Here is a 23,048-nt window from a genome sequence, read left to right on the forward strand (position 1 = left end):
TTTATTTTGAGAGAGAATGTGAGCAGGGGAGGAGCAGAGAGAGAGAGAGAGAGAGAGAGAGAAAGAGAGAGAATCCTAAGCAGGCTCTGCGCTGTGAGCACAGAGCTCGATGTGGGGCTCAATCTCATGAACGCTGAGACCATGACCTGAATGAAATCAAGAATCAGATGCTTAACCAACTAAGTCACCCAGGTGTCCCTGAGTTGCTTCTGATGTGCTTTCTAGGTATGCACAGTTCTAAGGGTTTCACTTGGCTTTTCCCACACTGGTAGCCCTCACTCCACAGGCTGGAGGGCAAATGTGGCGATTCTGCCAGCTGCTAGCTATGTCTGTTCCATTTATGTATTCTGAACTGGGAAATCACCACAAGATGGGCTTGGGGACCCACTAGGCCCACAGTGAGATGGACCTGAGTTAAAATCTCATTGATCCTTGAGCCCCTACTCTGACCAGAGGGCCACAGTAACGTTTTGGGCTTCCTGTAGTCAATGCCTATTCACAGCCAGTGTCCAGTAATCCATGAGTGGTCTGATTGTTTCCTTTTACCCACTGCACAGTTATCCAGGTAAATGGCTGTAAAGGATCTGGTAAAGGTCAAGGGGACCCATTTCCCTGGTTCGTTCAAGGGGTTCCTGGTCTGGGAACTGGCTCAAGTCTGGGAATTGATCTATTTTATGATTTGAGTTAGACTTTTGTTCACTTGACCTAGAACTTTTCTGCTTATACAGACCAAGTAAGAATTTCATAGGCTTCCTATTTATTTCGTTTCTAGGAACACGATGATTAACCGGCTAGTGCCGTGGGTCTGTGTGAGTCAGACTATTCTGCTTGCTTTGATTCTGCAGTCCTTTGTGGTTACCACACCCACCTTCCCTTTTATGTTGTACAGCCAGAAAAACACTCCTTGGGCCTTGAAAGGGCAAGCCATCTTGAGTTCCATAGGAATGAATTCTGCCAAAAACCTGTGAGGCTGGAGGAGGATTCAGATGGGCTCCCAGCCCTGGCTGGTACCATGATTGCAGCCTTGCGAGACCCTGATCAAGGCCGTGTAGTTCTGTTATACTAGACTCCTGAAGCATGGCAACTGAAATGATAAATGTTGTTTTAACCTGCTAACTTTGCGGTAATTTGTTGTACAGCTTGGAAAACTAAGAGAATATAGATAGGTGTAATGAGAAGAGAAAGCAGGAATGATCTGTACCCTGAAGGCAATAACTGCAGCAACCTGCTACCCCAAATCCCTGACAGTGCTTTAAAAATACCAACTGCGGGGCGCCTGGGTGGCTCAGTCGGTTAAGCGTCTGACTTCAGCTCAGGTCATGATCTCATGATTTGTGGGTTTGAGCCCCGCATTGGGCTCTGTGCTGACAGCTCAGAGCCTGCTTTGGATCCTCTATCGCCCTCTCTCTGCCCCAACTCCCCTGGTTCTCTCTCTCTCAAAATAAATAAATAAACTTAAAAAAAATAAACAGCATGGTACCTTAAAAAAATACCAATTTCATGCTATTGAAATGGTAAAAGTTAATTTATAAGTGAGAGTTTTTTATTAAAAAATTTTTTTTAATGTTTATTCATTCTTGAGAGACAGAGAGACAGAGCATGAGTGGGAAAGGGGCAGAGAGAGAAGGAGACACAGAATCCGAAGCAGGGTCCAGGCTCTGAGCTGTCAGCACAGAGCCCAATGCGGGGCTTGAGCCACGAACTGTGAGATCATGACCTGAGCCGAAGTTGGACGCTTAACCAACTGAGCCACCCAGGTGCCCCTCGATGAGGACTTCTTGAGAAATCTACTAGAGAGGAAGTTTCAGGCAACAAAATGACTAGAGAGATATGGACATAAGACTGGTGGTAAGCATTCAATATTTTTTTTTCCCTAGAAATTAATATTAATCATGGGTTAAAAGGGAGAGTATAGTATGCTACCTGCTGTCAGTATGTTCTGACATTGTAGGTACAGCACAACTATTTAAAAAGTCAGAGGAGACCCCTAAAGGAGATGGAGATTAATTCCTCACCCCCTTAATGTGAGCTATGTTTAGAGACTTGCTTCCACAGAGTCGATTATGGAAAGGAGGAGGGAGGGATAACTTGACAGTAGACGGACCTAGTAAACACTACTTAAACATGTTTGTGTATCTGTCTACTAAAAGATCCTAGCAATAATTACAAACCCAAAAGCAATGGTCGTGCCACACTACCTAGATTATGCTATGAAAATACTGCTTCCTAGTAAATAAAACCAGAGATTCTTGGAAGAATGACTAAAGAGCAGGATATACATAAGATGTGTCTAGAATATCTTGCCATACCAGATAGCAAAATCATATCAGAAAGAATCAAGAGCCAACCTAAGGATGCTCCTATAAAAAGATACAATCAGACAATAAGTAACTCCTAATGAAAGAACACAATACGATAAGTAGTCTTTCAAAAAAAAAAAAAAATATATGAACTGACCAAGACTCTGTATCCATTGGACAGAAAACCATGTTTGAACTATAGTATTAAGTACAATCAAAAAAATCAAAATGCGGGGAACTTAAAGGATTGAGTGCTTTTACAAATAAATTGTAAGAAGGGCACCTGGGTGGCTCAGTCCATTAAGCATCTGACTTCGGCTCATGTCTATGATCTCACAGTTTGTGAGTTAGAGCCTAGCATCGGGCTCTGTGCTGACAGCTCAGAGCCTGGAGCCTACTTCAGATTCTGTGTCTCCCTCTCTCTCTGCTCTTTCCCCACTCATGCTCTTTCTCTCTCTCCTTCAAAAATAAATAAACATTAAAAAAATTTTACAAATAAATTTTAAGAAAAAAACAAGGGCCACCTACTAAAAATTTAAAAGGTATATCAAAGACAGAGAACAGATAAGACAGACTGTAATGTTAAGAGATATACACTGGTTCTTAAAACTATGGGGAAATTTAAAAAATGTGATTACCATAACTGTCAAGATAGGGACATCCATTAATGGCAGAGTAGATTTACTAAGAGCAATCACATTCTGGGCCATAAAATACATCTTAACAAATTTAATACTGTAGAAATCAGTAACATAAAGATGGCTGGAAAATCCCAAAATATTGGGAGATTAAACCACACACTTTTAAATAGCACGTGGGTCAAAAGAGTCTCAAGAGAAGGTAAGACTTTTGAAATAAATGAAAATACAAAACTTCAAAATTTGTGGAATTCAGTGAAAGCAGTGTTTAGAAGGGAATTCATGGCTCTAAACACATATTAGTAGACAAAAAGAAAGATCTAAGATTTAAAAAAATATAAACTTCCAATTTAGGAAACCAGAGAAAGAATAGCAACTTTCTAAAGCAAGTTTCTAAAGGAATAGAAATAATTAAAATCACTGCAGAAATAAATGAAATTGACAACAGGAAATCAATGGAGAAAATCAACAGAGCCAAAATCTGGTTCTTTAAAAATATCAATCAAATTGACAAAACTCTAACTAGGCTGACCAAGGAGAAAACAGAAGTCACAAACTACTATTATCAGAAATTAAAGAGGAAACGTTAAAGTATCAACATTACAGAACTAAAAAGAATCATGAGGGAATACTAGAGGCAACTTTAATCCAAAAAATCTACTTAGAGTAAATGGATGAATTCTTAGAAACACACAAACTATCAATACTGACTCAAGAAGAAACAGATCTGAATAGATCAATAGTAAGTAAGCAAACTGAGATAGCAATAAAAAAAAAACTACCCACAAAGAAAATCTCAGGATCAGATGATTTCACTGATGAATTCTAATACATGTTTAAGGAAGAATTAATACAAATCCTTAAAAAATTTTTTTTTAAGTTTATTTATTTTTGACAGTGACAGAGTGTGAGCATGAGCTTGGGAGGGGCAGAGAGAGAGAGGGAGACACAGAATCTGAAGCAGGCTCCAGGCTCTGAGCTGTCAGCACAGAGCCTGACATGGGGTTCAAACTCACAAACTATGAGATCATGACCTGGGCCGAAGTCAGATGCTTAACCAACTGAGCCACACAGGCGCCCCAATACAAATCCTTTACAAACTCTTCCAAAAGTTAGGGGAGCAGAGAACCCTTCCCAATTCATTCTGAGGCCAGTAGTACCCTGATAACAATATGGACAAAGACATCACACACACACACACACACACACACACACACACACACACACAAAATCTTTCATGACTATACACTAAAAAAACCCAAACAACAACAAAACCCTAAGAACCAAAATTAACAAATCAAATCCATTCACTAATAAAAAGGAGTATACATCATGATCAAATGAGATATACCCAAGGAATGCGAGGCTGATTTAACATCTGAAAATCAATTAACATAATACATCACATTAATAGGATAAAGAACAAAATCCACATGGTCATCTCAATAGATATAGATAAAGCATTTGATAAAATGCAATATTCCTTAAAAAATTGCAATATTCTTTCATGATAAAAACACTCAAGAAACGAGTAACAGAAAAGAACTTACTCAACCTCATAAAGGATATCTATGAAAAACCCATATCTAACCCATTAAGACTTAATGGGTAAATTACTAAATGCCTTTCCCTAAGTTCAGGAACAAGAGAAGGATATCCTCTCTCAACACTTTTATTCAATGTTTACTCAAAGTTACAGCTGGGACAATTAGACAAGAAAATGAAATAAAAGTTGTCCAGACTGGAAAGGAAAGAGCAAAGCTCTCTCTTTGTAGATGACATGGTCTTGTATACAGAAAATCCTAAGGAATCCATTAAAAAAAATTAGAACTAATAAACAAATTTAGCAGGTTTGCAGGACACAAGTTGACTGTACAAAAATCCACTGTAGTGACATCAGGGAAGATGTGAGTGCCAGGAATCCATCTCTCCACTGGCACGATACTCAAGGTTGGCAGGGAACCATCCGAAGCAACTATGTGGTAACTCCAGAGTATGTAGAACACTTGCAGCATCCAGCAGACACTTTGATGAAGAGGTTGGTAAATTTTGTCAGTTGCAACTTTAGTGAGAAAGGGGATACCATTTCCTATCCTTGGAGCAGGCAGCCACAGGGTCAGCAGCTGATGTTCCTAGTGTGGCTTGTTGGAGCCAGAGTAGGCAAGAATGACTCTATCCTCCAAAAGTCAGGGTTGTGCATTCTGATTGCTGTTTTTGATCAATGGGTGGCAGGCACAGAAGTTGGTAATTGTTTCAACTCCCATGGGCTGAAGTGCCTCCCAGCCATGAGAGAATTTAAAGATAGGATGTATTTCTCTCTCTCTCAGGAGCCACATATTTAAGGAAATCTTTGTCAGGTCACTGGATGACTGTAGAGACAATAGAAGGGAAACTTCAGTGAACACACACAACAAAAAAGACACACTTTGCAATAACATATGGAAAAGCCACAAAGGATGATTTCAGCCATCAACAAGCAAAACCCAGCAATCCCTCCTAAGAAGTGAGAGAATTAGATTTCCAGAATTACCACAACATGATGCTCAGAATGTCCACTTCTCAACAAAAAATTACAAAACAAAGAAATAGAAAAATATGATCCATCCACAGGAAATAAAGAGTTTGACAGAAATAATCCCTGTAGAAGCTCCGATATTGGAGCTATTTGTCAAAGATGTTACATCAAGAGTCTTAAGCGTGTTTATTTTAAAAAAAAATTTTTTTTTAACGTTTATTTATTTTTGAGACAGGGAGAGACAGAGCATGAACAAGGGAGGGTCAGAGAGAGGGAGACACAGAATCTGAAGCAGGCTCCAGGCTCTGAGCTGTCAGCACAGAGCCCGACGCGGGGCTAGAACTCACCGACCGCGAGATCATGGCCCGACCCGAAGTCGGCCGCTTAACCGACTGAGCCACCCAGGTGCCCCCTTAAGCGTGTTTAATAAGCTAAAGCAAACCATAGACAAAGAACTGAAGGAAATTAGTAAGACGACGTCTGAACAAAATAAGAATATCAGTAAGGAGATGGAAATTATAAAAAGCAACCAAAAAAAAAATCTGGAGCTGAAAAGTACTATAACTGAAATGAAAAACTCATTAGAGGGATTCAATAGTAGATTTAAGCAAGTAGAAGAAAGGATCACTGGACTTGAAGATTAGACATTAATTATCCAGAAGAGTAGAAAGAAAAACAAAATGAAGAAAGTGACCAGTCTAAAGAGCGTGGGACACCACCAAGCACACCATAAATTTGGGATGTTGATTGTAATCCCTAAGGTAACTCCTAGGAAAATAATATATACAGAAACTGAAAGGAGGGAATCCAAATGGTACACTGCAAAAAATACATTTCATAAAATACATGAAGACATAACAATTATAAACATATCCAGAAATAAGTACCACCAAAACTATATGAAGGAAAAATTGACAGAATTGAAGGGGAAATAGTTCAACAATAATAGTTGGAGACTACACTAGCCACTCTCAACAGTGGATAGAAACAACCAGATGGATGAATAAGGAAACCAAGAATGTGAACAACACTATAAACTGAGCTGACCTAACAGACAGATACAGAACACTTAGCAACAGGAGTTGCTACACATCCTTCTCAGGTACATGTGGAATATTCTCCAGAAGAGACCATATGTTAGGCCACAAAACAAGTCTCAATAAATTTAAGTAGCTTCAAACCATATACAATATCTTTTTCAATCGCAATAGAATGAAACTGGAAATGAATAAAAGAAATAAAACTGGACAATTTACAAACAGGTGGGAAGTAAACAAACACTCTTAACTAACCACAAGAACAACTAACAAGGGAAATTAGAAAGCACCTTGAGACAAGTGGAAACACAACACGGCAAAACTTAAAGAATGCAGCACAAGCAGTGCTCAGAGGGAAATTTATAGTTGTAAATGTATATGCTGAAAAAAGGAATATCTCAAGTCAGTAACCTTAATTGTACATCTTAAGGAGCTAGGAAAAAAAAGCGAACTAATCCCAAAGCTAGCAGAAGGAAATAAAAACAGAATAGAGATAAGAGAACAGAAAGAGAAAATCAACAAAACTAAAAGTTGGTTCTTTGAAAAGATCAACAAAATTAACAAAAACCTTTATCTAGATTGACTAAGAATAAAAGAAGATTCAAATTACTAAAATCAGAAATGATGGGGCACTTGGGTGGCTCAGTCAGTTGAGTGTCCAACTTTGGCTCAGGTCATGATCTCATGGCTCGTGAGTTTGAGTCCTGTGTCGGGCTCTGTGCTGACAGCTCGGAGCCTAGAGCCTGCTTCTATGTCTCCCTCTCTCTACCTCTCCCCCACTCACTGTCTCTCTCTCTCTCTCAAAAACAAATAAACATTAAAAAAATTAAAAAAAAATCAGAAATGAATGTAGGGACATTACTATCAATTTTATGGAAATAAAAAGGATATTCTACCCAAACTAATGCAAGAAGAAATGGAGGTGTGCAAGGGTTGCCGTGGGAGGTGAGTGCGCGGCATTGAGGCCTGGTGTGGGGAAGGCATCCTACACAATTCTATGGCCAGGTGTAGACACTTCTGTCCAAGGCAAAAACTTCAATGGGAACCTTTGTCTCTAAAGATGGAAACAGTGTGACCACCTGAACAGACACTAAAAATAGCTCTCATCTCAAAGAATCCAGCACTGTGTAACAGTATGAGAACTTAGATGCTGAGGAACAGCATTTGGTGAGTGAATCCTTCTAGCCAGAGACAGTGCTCTCTTTGGACTCATCACCTTGCATTTTTTCTTTTATAATTATTAGTTTTTTAATTTACATCCAAGCATATAGTGCAACAATGATTTCAGGAGTAGGTTCCTTAAAGCCTCTTCCCCATTTAGCCCATCCCGCCTCCCACAACTCCTGCAGTAACCCTCTGTTTGTTCTCCATATTTAAGAGTCTCTTATGTTTCGTACCCCTCCCTGTTTTTATATTGTTTTTGCTTCCCTTCCCTTATGCTCATCTATTTTGTATCTTAAAGTCCTCTTATGAGTGAAGTCATATGATTTTTGTTTTTCTCTAATTTCACTTAGCATAATACCCTCCAGTTCCATCCACGTAGTTGCAAATGGCAAGATTTCATTCTTTTTGATTGCCAAGTAATACTCCATTGTGTGTATGTGTGTGTATATATATATATATATCTATATATATATATCTATATATATCTGTATCTATCTATCTATCTATCTATCTATCTATCTATACCACATTTTCTTTATCCATTCATTCATCCATTATCATTCATCCATCAATGGACACTTGGGCTCTTTCCATACTTTGGCTATTGTTGATAGAGTTGCTCTAAACATTGGGGTGCATGTGTCCCTTTGAAACAGCACACTGTATCCCTTGGATAAATACCTAGTAGTGCAATTTCTGGGTCATAGGGTAGTTCTACTTTTAATTTTTTGAGGAACCTCCATACTGTTTTCCAGAGTGGCTGCACTAGCTTGCATTCCCACCAACGATGCAAAAGAGATCCTCTTTCTCCACATCCTCGCCAACATCTGTTGTTGCCTGAATTGTTAATGTTAGCCATTCTGATAGGTCATCACCTTGCATTTGTAATCAGATCGGATCCCTTCCCATCATGAGGCTCCTGACAATGTTGAACAGGTTTTCAGTGATCCTTGTAGAAAGACACCCTCCCCAAAGAAATGCAGTATTTACATACAGTCCACTGGTATATACTGGATCTCCAGGAAACACCAGAATTACTAGTTAAGAATGTATTACATGGCTCAAGCGTTACAGTGCAAACTTTTCTATGGGTTCACAGTAAAACTCCTAGAAACACTTCCTGTTTCTGCATTGTTAGAGTCAACAATAGTGCAAAAAATCCACAAATGTATGCAGGGCACATTGTGAAGGTTTAACAAAAAAGAAACCCGAAGATGCATTCTGTTGTGGGGAAAACAACAATTGATCTTTACTCAAGAGATTCCTGGAATTTTTTCTTTGGACAGGCCTCTTTGACAGATGGTGTGGGAATATTCAGCTTTGCCAGGTTATGGCAGTGACTTTTTATAGCTCATGATAGGAAGAACAAAGTAAAGAGATCCAGGAAACATCAAGTGACGATTCAATTTCTGATAACTCTTCTATACCTACAGTGACTAGTATTTTGCTGCGTCAATCTTATAAGACTTTAGTCAATGAGATTACACACAAATATGGACTGCAACGCTGTCAGGGCCTTGTATGTCTAATGTGAGGCTCCAGCCACTTAGAAAAAGCCAACTACCTCTCCTAAATCTTTGCCCCATCAGTTTGCACAAGTTGCAGTTTGCTGGTTTCAACATATTGTAGAAAGATGCAAAGTGCTGGTGAGGTGGACTGATGGTGAATCACTCCAAAACACAGTCAGGAGGATAACGTGAATTTGGCAAAACTTGAGGAAACCTTAATGGAGAAAGTGTGAGCGGGGGAGGGGCAGAGAGAGAGGGAGACACAATCAGAAGCAGGCTCCAGGCTCTGAGCTGTCAGCACAGTGTCCGACATGGGTCTCGAACTCACAAACTGTGAGATCATGACCTGAGCCGAAGTCCAAGGCTTAACCGACTGAACCACCCTGGTGCCCCAACACAGAATTTTCATATGATTCAGAAATCCCACTCCTAAATATATATCCAAAGTGAAGTAAAGCCCTTGAACAGATACTTGTATGCCAGTGTTCACTAGAACATTATTTACAATCCACGGGGAGCCTGGGTGGCTCAGTTGGTTCAGGTCTTGATCTCAGGGTTGTGAGTTCAAGCCCTGGGGATGGAGCCTACTTAAAACAAAAACAAAAACAGAAACAAAAACAAACTAGGAAGTTATTTACAATCCAAAAGGTACAAATAACAATGAAGTGTCCCTTAACAGGTAAATGGATAAAATGTGATATATACATATATATAATGCAACATATAGAAAAACACTTAATTGTACATTTTAATTTTTTTTAATGTTTATTTATTTTGAAAGGGGAGGATGGACAGAAAGGGAGGGAGAGAGAGAATCCTAAGCAGGCTCCGCACTGTCAGTGCAGAGCCCAACATGGGGCTTGATCTCATGAACCGTGAGATCATGATCTGAGCCAAGATCCAGAGTGGGAAGCTTAACCAATGAGCCACCCCAGCACCCCTCAATTGTACTTTTTAAATGGGTCAACTATACAGTGTGTGAATTATATTTCAGTCAAGCTGCTTTAATATAAATAATTAATACCATAAAAAATCAGTTGTATCTGAGTTTAACAAATGAAAAACTTTTACTCTGAATACTACCAAATACTGTTGAAAGAAATTAAATTAGTACAAATAAATGGAAAGACAGTCCATGTTTATAGATGAGAAGATTTAATATTAAGGTGGCAAAATTTCCCAAATTTATCTACAGATTCAACATAGTACCTATCAAAATCCCAGACAGCTTCTTTGCAGAAACTGAGAGGCTAATCCCAAATTGACCTGGAAATTCAAAGGACCTAGGATAGCCAGAACAATCTTGAAAAACAGTAACAAAAAGGAGAACTCACACTTCCCAAATTCAAAACTTCCTATAAAGTTTAGGTAAACAATGGAGCCCCTGGGTGGCTCAGTCAGTTAAGCGTCTGACTTCAGGCCATGATCTCAAGGTTTGTGGGCTCAAGCCCTACATCGGGCTCTCTGCTGTGAGTGCAGAGCCTGCTTTGGATCCTCTGTCTCCTTCTCTCTGCTCCTCCCCCACTTGTGTGCATGCTTTCTTTCAAAAATAAATAGAAACATTGAAAACATTTTTTAAAAAGTTGAGGTAAATAAGATAGCATGCCCTAAGTTTAGACATACAGATCAAGGGAATAGAATTGAGAGATCAGGAGCGTCCGGCTGGCTCAGTGGGGTACAGCATAAAACTCCTGATCTTGGAGTTGTAAGTTCAAGCCCCACATTGGGTATAGAGATTAAAAATAAAATCTTAAGAAATAAATTGACAGTTCAGAAGTAATTCTTCACATATATAATTAACTCATCTTTGACAAACTGCCAGGACAATTCAATGAGGTGAAAGAAGCCTTTTCAATACATGGCAGGGAAGACTGGTAAGCCATAGGCAAAAGAAGGAAGTTGGACCCTTTACTTCACATCAGATGCAAAAATTAACTCAAAAATGGATTCAACTCCTAAATTGGAGTAGTGGTTCTGGGTACAGGGCTGATTTTGGGGGCAATGAAAATATTCTCAAATTGATTATGGGATGGATGCACAACTCTGAATATAGTGAAAGTCACTGAGTTATACACTTCAAGTAGGTGAACTGTATGTTATGTGAATTATAATTCAAAGTTTTAAGATTTTATTTTATTTAAAAAAAATTTTTTTTAATGTTTTATTTATTTTTGAGACAGAGAGAGACAGAGCATAACAGGGGAGGGTCAGCGAGAGGGAGACACAGAATCTGAAACAGGCTCCAGGCTCTGAGCTGTCAGCACAGAGCCCGACGCGGAGCTCGAACTCACGGACCGCGAGATCATGACCTGAGCCGAAGTCGGCCACCCAACCAACTGAGCCACCCAGGCGCCCTAAGATTTTATTTTTAAGTAATCTCTACACACAACATGAGGCTTGAACTCACAACCCTGAGATTGAGAGTCACATGCTCTACTGAGTAGGCCAGTCAGATGCCCCATTTCAAAAAAAAAAAAAAAAAAAAAATTTGAGAAGGGGGGTGCAGAGGGAAAGAGAGAGGATCTTAAGCAGGCTCCATGCCCAGTGCAGAACCCAACATGGTGCTCAATCCCATGACCTGAGTTGAAATCAAGAGTCAGATGCTTAACCTACTGAGCCACCCAGGCACCCCTCAAAATCCAAACAACAACAAAAAAGGAAAGGTATCACTACTGATCCCATGGACATGAAAAAGATAATAAAGGAATGCTTGGTTAGTTCAGTTGGTGGAGCATGTGACTCTTGATATCAGGATTGTGAGTTCAAGCTCCATGTTGGATGCAGAGATTACTTAAAAATAAAGCCTTATAAAAATTTTTTAGTGTTTATTTTTGAGAGACAGAGTGTCAGCAGGGGAGGGGGAGAAAGAGAGGGAGACACAGAATCCAAAGTAGGCTCTAGGCCCTGAGCTGTCAGCACAGAGCCCGACACTGGGCTTGAACTCACAAACTGTGAGATCATGAACTGAGCTGAAGTTGGATGCTTAACTGACTAAGCCACTCAGGTGCTTCTAAAAATGAAATCTTAAAACGACAAAAACAAAAACCCAAAAAACCCAAAAAGGACGTCTGCAAAAAACTCCATGCCCACAAATTTACTAACTTAGATGAAATAATGAAATTCCTTGAAAGAAATAGCCAAAACTCACACAAGGAGAAATAGGCCTGTATCTATTTTAAAAATTGAATCAATAATTGGTAATTTCCAAAAAACAAAGTACCAGATCCAGATGTTTTCACCGGTGAATCTGACCAAACATTTAAGGAAGAAATTATACCAATTCTCTACACTTCTCCCCAAAAAACAGAAGCAGAGAGAACACTTCCTAAATCCTTCTAGGACATCAGCATCACCCTGACACTGATAAAGAGAAGTATAAAAAATAAATCATATGTTCTTTCATGAACATAGATGTAACTAAACGTCAGCAAGTTGAAACTAACAATGTATAAAAAGAACTATACATCATAACCAAGTGGAATTTATTCCAGGTATGCTGGTTTGATTGGCTGGTTCAGCAATTTAAAAAGTCAATTAATGTAATCTATTAAATCAACATGCTAAATAAACTCATATGATTGTACCAGTGATGCAGGAAAACATATGACAAAACCCACCATCCATTCTATGATTGAAAACTCTCAGAAAACTAGCAACAAAGAACTTCCTCAACTTAATCAAGAACTTTTAGAAAAGCCCCTTCTCTCACATCGTACTTAATGGTGAGAAACTGGACACTTTATCCCTAAGATTGGAAACAAAGAAGGATACTCCCTCTTACCACTGTTTGCTGTTGTTGTTGTTGTTTGTTTGTTTTGTTTTTTAATGGCAGAAGAAGCCAATGCAGTCTTTATTGGACCTCTTACCACTCTTATTCAACATCTTGCTGGAAGTCCTATCTACTGCAATATGACAGGAAAAAGAAAGAAAACTTATACAGATTGGGAAAGAAGAAATAAAACTGTATTTGTTTACAGATGGCACTGTTGATGTAGAAAGTCCCAAGAAGTTGGCAAAAGCACTTCTGTTAATATAGGAACACCACAGCATATAAGGTTAATAGTATATAGATGTTGATTGCTTTCTTATACACTACTAGTGAACAATTACAATTTGAAAACACAGTACCATTTATAATAGCATACACATAAAATGAAATACTTAAGTATAAATCTAATGAAATATGTACAAATGTATATGAGGAAAATTACAAAACTCTTATGAAAAAATAAAACACCTAACTAAATGGAGGTATCCGTATTTATGGACTAGAACATCCAACATTATTAGGATGCCAATTCTCTCCCAATTGGATTATAGATTCCATCCAAATTCCAGCAGAGCATTCCATACATATTAACAGATTCTATAATTTATATGAAAAGACAAAAGACCCAGAATAGCTAACACAACAGTGAAGAACCAAGTTGGAGAACCGATACTGCTCAACTTCAGGACTATAAAGCGATGGTGATTAAGGGGTGCCTGGGTGGCTCAGTCGGTTAAGCGTCTGACTCGATTTTGGCTCAGGTCATGATCTCGTGGTTCATGAATTTGAGCCCCACATTGGGGTCTGTACTGACAGCTCAGAGCCTGGAGCCTGCTTCGGATTCTGTGTCTCCCTCTCTCTCCATTCCCCCCCCTGCTCACCCTCTGTCTCTATCTGTATCTCAGAAATAAATTAATTAAAAAATTTTTTAAAAAATATAAAAATTTAAAAAAATTAAAAAAAAAAAGCTATGGTGATTGAAACAGAGCGGTGCTGGTGGTGAGATGATACACAAGTACATCAGAAGAACAGAAGAGAGGGCCCAGAAATAGTGCCACACAAATACAGTCAATTGATCTTTGACAAATGGAGCAAAGGTAATTTAATGGGGATGGTCTTTTCAACAAATGGTGCTGGGATTGGAAATACACAAGCACAAACATGTACACAGACCTTACCACTGTCACAAAAATTACCTCAAAATGGATCACAGACCTAAAATGTAAAACACAAAACTATAAAACTCCTATAACAAAATATTGGAGAAAAATCTAGATGACCTTGGGTTTGGCAGTCTTTAGATATAACCCAAAAGCATGATCCACACACACAAAAAGAAATTGATGTTGTACTTTATTAAAATTGAAAACTTCTGCTCTTCTAAAGGCACTGTTAAGTAAATGGAAAGACATGCTATAGATAGCAATAAACTATTCGCAAAATGCATACCTTTCAGAAAAAGGACTGGTATCCTAAAAATACAGAGAACTCTTAAAACTCAATCTGAAAACAACCTAATTAACATATGGGCAAAGATCTGAACAGACACCTCATCAAAAATGGTATAAAGATGGCAAATGAGCATATGACAAGTGATTATCATGTCATTATGCATAAAGGCAGGAAACCACTATTTATCTATTAGAATGGCTAAAATCCAGAAGGCAACAACACTAAACATTGGAGAGGATGCCAAGCAACAAGAACTGTCACTGATGGCTGATGATAATGTAAAATGGGACAGTCACTTTAGAAGACAGTTTGGGAGTTTCTTACAAAAATAAACAGTTTTACCTCGTGAGCCAGCAATCACATTCTTCGTTTTTTTCCCAACTGATCTGAAAATTTATTTCCACACAAAACCTGTGTGCAAATGTTTATAGCAAGCAGCTTTATTCACAATGGTCAAAAACCAGAAGCAAGCAAGATGTCCTTCAATAGGGACATGAGTAAACTTGCATATTTACACAGCAGAATACCACTCAGCAGTAAAAAGGAACGATTTATGATACGTACAACAAATGGATGAATCTCAAAATAAGACACAAAAAAGCACATACTCTATGACTGCATTTATATGAAGTCAAGGACAGACAAAACTAATCTGTGATAATGTACAGATGAGCTGTTTACCTTGGTAAGGGGCAGAGGTGTGTTGGCTACAAAGGGGTCATCTTTCTGGGGTTATGGTGATGTCACACATACCTGTATTCAGATGTTAGCTAAACGTTTATGTATTTGTCAAAATGCATAAAACTATAAAGCTAAGATTTGGGTATTTTACTCCACATAATTGTATCACAGTAACATTGGTTATTTGAAAAAGTCAAGATAGTGGCTGTTTGCGGGGAGGTAGAGGGTTGTGACTGGGATGGGGCAGTGGTGGGGCTTCTGAGGTGACCAACAGAGTTCTAGTTTTTACCCTGGGTGGTAATTTCAAAGCTGTTTTTTTAAAAAATTTATGAAGCTATACACTTGTTTCATGTAGTTTTCTTTATCTGTGTTGTATTTTACAATAAAAAAGTACCAAAAAATAATCCTTTCAAAAGGTGTCCATTTTTTCCCAGGTTGAGAATCTTTAAATAGCTTTTAAACTCTAAAATTGTGTGATTCTATATTATTACTGTGATAAAAACACTGAAAATGAAAATACTATAAGGCATATTTCTATTTAACGGGGTTTTGAAATATCTGTGTTAAAAAATATATATGAAAGATTTTCTAGACAAAGCAGATAGGTTAAAACTTTTTTTCCCCAGTTTTATGTTTCTTTGATTTTCCAATGTAGAGAACAGGAGCCAAATCCAAGCCTTACCCCAAATATATTTCCAATTCTTTCTAATCTTTAAGTTTGTGAATGATAGTTTTCTGGAACAAAAGCCTGGTCTCTGGATTATCTCTTGCTTATAAACCCCTGGAAAGCAGAAGTACTTTAATATTAAAACATATGTCCATACAAAGAAATGTACAGAACAGTTGTATCTATAATATCAAAACCTGCTAACAACTCGAAAGTCTTCCTACAGGTGAACGGATAAAACAACTTGTGAAACATCCATGCAGTGGAGAGCTTGGTACTCAGCAACAAAAAGCAATGACCTATAGAAACATGGATGAATTTCAGGAAAAATTTCCATTATGCTGAGTAAAGCACGCAGACACCCTCCCTCGAAAAAGAATATATTGTATGATTTCACTCATATACAATTCCAGAAAACACAAACGAATCCAGTGACAAGAGGGCAGACTCGTGTTTGTCTAAAGATAGGGAGGCAGGTAGGGGTGAGAGGGAAGAAATCAGAGGCATGAGGAGAAACTACTGGGTCTGATGGATATGACCTTGACTGTGGGAATGGTGAAATGGGCAAATACACGTGACAAGACTCATCCCCCTGCCTCTCCCAACTTCTGACAGTATAAGGCAAGGAAGTACTGAAAACACTATTGTTCTAACCTGCATTGACAAGCTCCTTTGACCAGGGTTAAGTTTTGTTTAAAGTGAGGTGACAATACTTTTAGACAGAACAGGTCTGTAATGCAGGATCCCAAGTACATGAATCACAGCCAGCACACCACATGAAACCATGGGGGCAATGTGTGCACAGAAGAGAAACTGAGGCAAAGGAACATGCTTCCAGCACTGGTGTCTAGCAAGCAACCAATAATACCTTTTAAAGTTGGCTCCACACCTCTAGTGGAATAGCCTTGATTATTCTGAGGGCTTCTTGGCCTAGGCTACCCAGGCCTATGTGGCCTAACCAGAAGCCTGCTTTGTTTCTTCTCCAGTGCCATAGCAGATGGGAGCTTACCGTTCCAACTGGAGGAAGCTTGTTGCAGGTGAGGCAGAGTGTTAGTCCCAAAGACCAGGGCAGAACTGGCACAGACTCCCCATCTTAAATCTATTTGGGTCGGGGCAAAGAGGTGAGCTTCAGGCTCAAGTTGGCAACCCATGTCCTAAGGAAGAACATCCAGCTGGAAGGGACAGAGGTGGCGGCTGGTGCTCAAAGGAAGCAGGCCTAGCCACTACACCACTCAGGTGGCTCGGAGGAAGCAAGAGCAAACGTGTGAAGAAAATCCACCATCGTTGGCAGCCCTACCCCACTCCTGCAGCCTCAGTCCTGTAATTTGACCAATTTGTGCCTGCAATGGGACAAAACACAGTCTTGTATTTATGACAACCAAGAGCCATTGTGACCTCTTCAAAACACCAGGATAAGAGGAACTCACTCATACGGAAAAACAAAACTTTAGCAGAGTCAACTCTCAACAATGCGTGAGAAATTACAGTAGGATACACACATGGTGGACAGCACAGCCCTGATTCACTTGATAAAAAGATGCAAACTGCTCATGTACAAAAACCTCTTTGAGTCCTTTATTAACATTGGGAGATGTGCGGTACATACAATCAACAGCATCACACCAGCTACGCGAAGTACAGATAACTGAGAGTGTACTTCAGAACAAGGATCTCAGAGCAACTTCAGATGTTGCTTGCTCGGAACCTCCACAAAAACCCAACTCTGACACACGCAGGACAGACAATATAACAATTTCACTTTGAAATGGTTCTTTAAAAAAATGACAAGAATTAATAGTTCAAACCCTTTAGAGTGTGAGATGTGGCAAGTCTCTTGGTGCCATATGACACTGCTGTAAAAGGCCAGCTCAGGCATTTGAAGGTCAGACAGATAAGAACTGGCTGGGCTGAGGGGAAGAGGTTTGATTTTTCAGTGTAGAGAGATAACAGATGGTCCAAGTGGATACTTTCAGTCCAGGCTCAGTATGGGTCCTGCAGGAATCCGTCAGATAAATACAATTTATAAACCAGAAGGCTGAAAACTGCCAGCCACTCATTTGTGTCACTGATTCTCACTGGCAGACACCGATGCATCAGGAGTCGTTTGTGACACAGCGAGTTTAAGAGGGATATGCCTGAAAGAGAGAATGGAGTTCACTGCATCAGAACAGCTCTGATCCGTTTGTGCCATTGGGTACCATGGGTCCCTCTGCTTTCTTGTGTGAATTAAGGAACACTTCCTTTTTTTCAATGTTCCATTTTGAAAAGAACCAAAACCCTCCCCCCACCCGCACCATCATTCTTCATAAATTCTGTTTCCAAAGTCCTGATTCTTCTGGGTCTAGACTTTCTCTTTTCGCTTCAATTTTGACACCTTCTTGACAGTCCCATTCTTGTTTAGAAGCTTCAGGACACGGTCTTTATGATCTAAAACCTTAAGCATGGAGTCTCTGGCCTCACTGATCTGGTCCATCACAAGTTTACACCGCTGCATATTTCCCTGCAACAGAAGACATCATCACCAATTGGTAATCAGGAGACCACCAGGCTTTTAAATAACTTTTCACCTTTGGACTGAGGCCATTCTGAGGCTGTCATATAAAAAAACGTTTTAGTCTTTCTTGGTATTGCAGGCTGAAGTAAACAGTAGGTTTTTATTAAATAAGTTAGTGAAAGAGGTAGGGAAATGGGAGAAGTAAGACCATTGCGTAGGGATAACCCCCTAAACTGGATGGTCAGAGGGAAGGGCTCAATCAAACCTGTATCAGTTCGTTTATTCGGTGCAGATCATCATCAGTGGCCGCCTTCTTCTTTGGGATAATCCCTTCCTGTAGGTTGGTGAGTCTTTCATAAACATCATGCTCCAGATTTGTCTGCAACACACAAGAGGAAGGGCATCATGACCTCAGAGGTACTTTTCCTGAGTAACGTCAGGCAGATGCACCCACCTTGAATCACTTCTGTAAACTGGTGTGAGAACTGTGTGGGTGATAGGATCCTTTCTCCCGAGGACTAGGGCGCTAATGTAGAGCAAGGGAAACTGTTCAACAACGATTAACAGAACACTGCGTCACAGAGTCCATCTTCAAGGATAACTTTTAAATACTGCCCTGAATTCACAACTGCTCTAAAAAAAGAGTCTAAAGGTTTCAGAGAATATGCTTTTCTAAAGTACAAAAAGTAGCCACAGCACTACTTTATTTTTAGATACTCATAATAGACCATGTTCTTCACATCAGTGCTACTCCAAAGATGGAAAACTTCATGAGGTTGTTTTGACTGGTGCCCCTTCACCTTCTTGGTGAAGAAGGACTCCCGCCCTAGGGTGATGGAAATGGACACGTAACACCAGCCAACACTGGACACACATGAGATCAACAGCAGTTTACTAGTCGATATACTCACAGCCCAGGGGAGGAGGACATCACACACCATGCAGGGCCACGCAGGGGCTGCACTCAGGAACAGAGTGAACAAGCAGGGGCTGTAGGAGGCAGGCTTTGTAGTATCAAGAGGGAGAGGTGTCCCCTAGTTCCCATGGGAGGATGGGACAGCTTATTTGAACAATATTGCAAACTGGCAGGGAAATAAATCCCACTAATCAGGAAGAGGTGGGAGCTGAGCCTGGTTCCCGTGATAAGGAGCATTGTAGGCAGCAAGGGTTTACAGTCAGGTCACTCGAGGCTCTCTGTTTCAGATTCATGGCAACACAAAATACTGAAGCTTAACTGTGGGTCTTACACCCACAGTTGTTCAATATATTTTGGTTCCGGGCATCAGACTAAGATATGTTTGAACTCTATCTCTGGGATAGATATAATAATTATAATATTACGTATTATACGTAAAAACTCTGCCATCACCCAGATGGAAATGCTTCAGAATTACTCAAAAGGAAACACTATGAATACGGATGCCTCTGGCACCTGTTCCTCATGTCAGCAGGACATAACAACTTTACTAGAACTCCACCTACCAGCTGTAGCAACTGAGCGGCACAGAGGTGAACTTTCCAGCCTTGAGCACGACAGGACACCCCTTTCTGGTTAGCTATTTCCTGCAGCATAGCTTTCTTCTCTTCTGGAGCCATAAAAAAATAAAAAGTGTATTTCAATTTTTATAAAGCTAAAAGAATTCGGGTTCAAGCTGCTGAGGTGCTACTATGTTATCAAGAATGTCTTCACTTAAATATCTTTACTTAAATAACTCCTTTGCATTGAAGTCATTAGGAATAGAGGTCACAACATGAATCAAAGTTTCTCCTTTTGTTCATCCCCGAAGAATGCCATAATGACGTACTCTGCTAATCTAGAGAGTTCAAAAGAGAGCAAATTAATGTTTTAATCTCTTAAAGGAAGGGAACTGGTCTGTGGTTGCTTAGAGCCCTTGCTCATGTGTGATGCTTCCAAGCCTGTGGAGAACTGGGCATGAAGTTTTAGAAGAGTTTTGCTGTTATCTAGATGTTGGAGAAATGAAAGGAATCAAATTTGTATAACATTTCACATTTGGATAGAAAAGTCCAGTAACCAGAACTGTAGTAAAATAAATATGAAACGTATCATCTGGACTGGGGAGGGATAAACTAGGATAGAGGGGTACTTGTCAAAGATGAGTCTAGCTGTGTATGTGAAGTTTTAATTACTGTTTAGCTATAACTTAAAATGTATTTACAGATTAACAGATCATTAAAAATTATTTTAAAATATTTTAAAAATTTTACTTTATTATTTAAAAAAATATTCTTGAAAAGACTGTCTATGTATTTGTCAAAACCCACAGAATATAGAACACCAATACTAAGCCTTAATGTAAGTGATGAACTTTAGGTGATAATGATGTGTTCATGTATGTTCATCAAACACACCAAATCTACCATTGTGGTGGGGATGTTGATAGTGCGGGAGGCTGTGCATGTGTGGAGCTGAGGGTACATGGGAATCCCCGTACCTTCCATTCAATTTTGTTGTGAACCTAAAACTGCTTTAAGAAGTTTATCAATTAACCCCCCCCCCCCCCCCCCCATGGCACCTGAGTGGCTCAGTGGGTTAAGCATTCAACTTTTGCTCATGATCTTGCGGTTCACAAGTTGGAGCCCGGCATTGGGCTCTGTGCTGATGGCTCAGAGCCTGGAGCCTTCTTTGGATTCTCTGTCTCCCTCTTTATCTGCCCCTTCCCCACTTGTACTCTGTCTCTTTCAAAAATAAACCTTAAAAAAAAAACAAAACTACCTAGTAGGTAAATATTAGCGTGCATATGATTTAAAGACTTTTTAAACTTTTGAGGCAATTGGAGATTCACATGAAGTTGTAAGAAATAACACAGAGATCCTAACTACTCTACCTGGTTTCCCCCAGTGGTAACATCTTGTAAAACCACAGTACAATGCCACAACCATGATGATGATGCAGCCTATTTAGATTTCACCAGTACTTGGGTGTACTGTACTTGGGTATTTCATTTTAGACATTAAAAAAAACTCTTTACTTTGAAATAATGATGGACTCAGAGGAAACTGCAAAGATGGTACAGGGATACATCTGATAAGAGACTTGTATGTAGAACATATGAAAAATTCTTACAACTCCATAATACAGAGATAAATCGTGTAAAAAGTCGAAGGATCCAAACAGACATTTCTCCGAAAAAGATATACAAATGGCCAATAAGTACGTTCTAGTTTCTGGCTACTCCAACAAAAGTTGCTATGAACAGCTGTGCAGATTTTTGTGTGGACACAGGTTTTCACTTTTCTGGGTAAATGCCCAGGAGTGTAAGGTCATATGGTAAGTGTATGTTCCGGTTTTTATGACACTGGCAAATTGCCTTCCTGAGCAGCTAGCTGGGCAAAGTGTGCAAGACAACTGACTTGTGGAATGACAGTGCACCACTGTCTCTCCAGTGAAAGAGAAAATTTTAGTAACTATTTAAACCTCTGGGAAGGCACATTAAGGGAAAACAGAAATGCAACTCTACTCATGCAACATATATTTAAGCACATCTGTGGTAAGAACAGAGAGGGCGTGGTATCTGAATCAAGACCATTTCTCTGTTTCTCTCCCAGCTCAGTGAGGTGGATACCCCATGCAGACTGTAGCAGCCCAGAACATGGGGTTCCCTTCCCTCCAGCTACCAGGTGGAAGGCGATCTTCCCAGGAGAAGCAGGTCATCAGGATTTCCCATCCTGACCCCTGCTACCTGCTGCTGACGCTAAGTACTAGGTGTGTACAACTGAGATGCAGGGGTTCTCTTCTGTTCAATCCCTAGTCCAGAATGGAGACTGTACCCAAGGCAAGTGTGCTAAGAACACTGGGGCCCTGGGAACCCTTTTCCCGCTTTTTGAAGTGATGGTTTTATGCTAGGAGAAGCAAGCCAAGAGGACCCCAGGCTGCTCACTCCTCTTCCCTTCCACTGGATGCTCACCTCCTAGAGAAGGTTGCTCACCTTCAGAGAGAAGGTTGCCATTGTCCCCACCCCACCTCCAGAGTCCTTGCTCAGAGATTCTACCTGGGGCGGGGGGTGGGGAACAGGCCATAAAACAGGTAGTTTCTAATCTTTTTCCAAAGCAACAGGCTCCATGTGCCACAGACTATGAAGCTGAAACCTAAAGGCACTCCTAGGAACAGTGGGTTCCCATAGTATAGGAATAAATGTTATGGAGGTGTCTCGGTGGTTTAGTCTGTTAAGCGTCTGACTCTTGGTTTCTGCTCAGGTCTCATGATCTCATGCTTTGTGGGTTCTGTGCTGGCAGTGTGAAGCATGCTTAGGATTCCCTCTCTCTCTTTCTCTCTGACCTTCCCCCACTCACACTCTGTCTTTCAAAATAAACAAACAAACAAACAAACAAACAAACAAATACATTTTATGGTCATTTTCCATTCTAGGACCTAATGAAAATATTATGTCTCCTTAGCTCTTGGCTTGACAGTTTCTCAGACTGTCCTTGATTCTGATGACCTTGACAGTTTTGAAGGGTACTGGTCAAGGAATTTTGAAAGATGCCTTTCTATGTGGATCTGTCTGATGTTTCTCAGGATTAGAATGCAGTTATGAGAGGAGATACAGAGGGGAAGTGACAACGCCATCAAAGACTATGAGGGGTACACACTCCAGTATAATTAACATACAGTTATATTAGTATTAGGTGTACAATATAGTGGTTCAACAATTCTATACATTTCTCAGTGCTCATCAGAAGTGTACTCTTTTTTTTTTTTTAACGTTTATTTATTTCTGAGACAGAGCATGAGTGGGGGAGGGGCAGAGAGAGAGGGAGACACAGAATCTGAAGCAGGCTCCAGGCTCTGAGCTGTCAGCACA

General features: G+C 39.8%; 1 protein-coding gene and 1 pseudogene across 10 annotated transcripts in view; one reads left to right on the forward strand and one right to left on the reverse strand.

The window, feature by feature from the left end:
- Positions 1-779: 779 nt before the first annotated feature.
- Positions 780-9,354, forward strand: LOC109278838 (archaemetzincin-2-like; annotated as a pseudogene).
- Positions 9,355-17,284: 7,930 nt separating this feature from the next.
- SAP130 (Sin3A associated protein 130) overlaps positions 17,285-23,048 on the reverse strand; it is a 79,936-nt gene continuing 74,172 nt past the window's right edge. For all 10 annotated transcript variants that reach the window (XM_019469485.2, XM_019469492.2, XM_019469488.2 and 7 more), the window contains 3 exons: positions 19,708-19,811; positions 18,491-18,604; positions 17,285-18,231 (listed from right to left, as the gene is read on the reverse strand). In XM_019469485.2, coding sequence (XP_019325030.1) covers positions 18,073-18,231; positions 18,491-18,604; positions 19,708-19,811 — 377 coding nt within the window. In that variant the 3' untranslated portion in view covers positions 17,285-18,072. The remainder of the gene's footprint in view (positions 18,232-18,490; positions 18,605-19,707; positions 19,812-23,048) is intronic.

Source organism: Panthera pardus, unplaced genomic scaffold (assembly GCF_024362965.1).
Source record: "Panthera pardus isolate Hobbes unplaced genomic scaffold, ASM2436296v1 HiC_scaffold_10, whole genome shotgun sequence".
Lineage (NCBI taxonomy): Eukaryota > Metazoa > Chordata > Mammalia > Carnivora > Felidae > Panthera > Panthera pardus.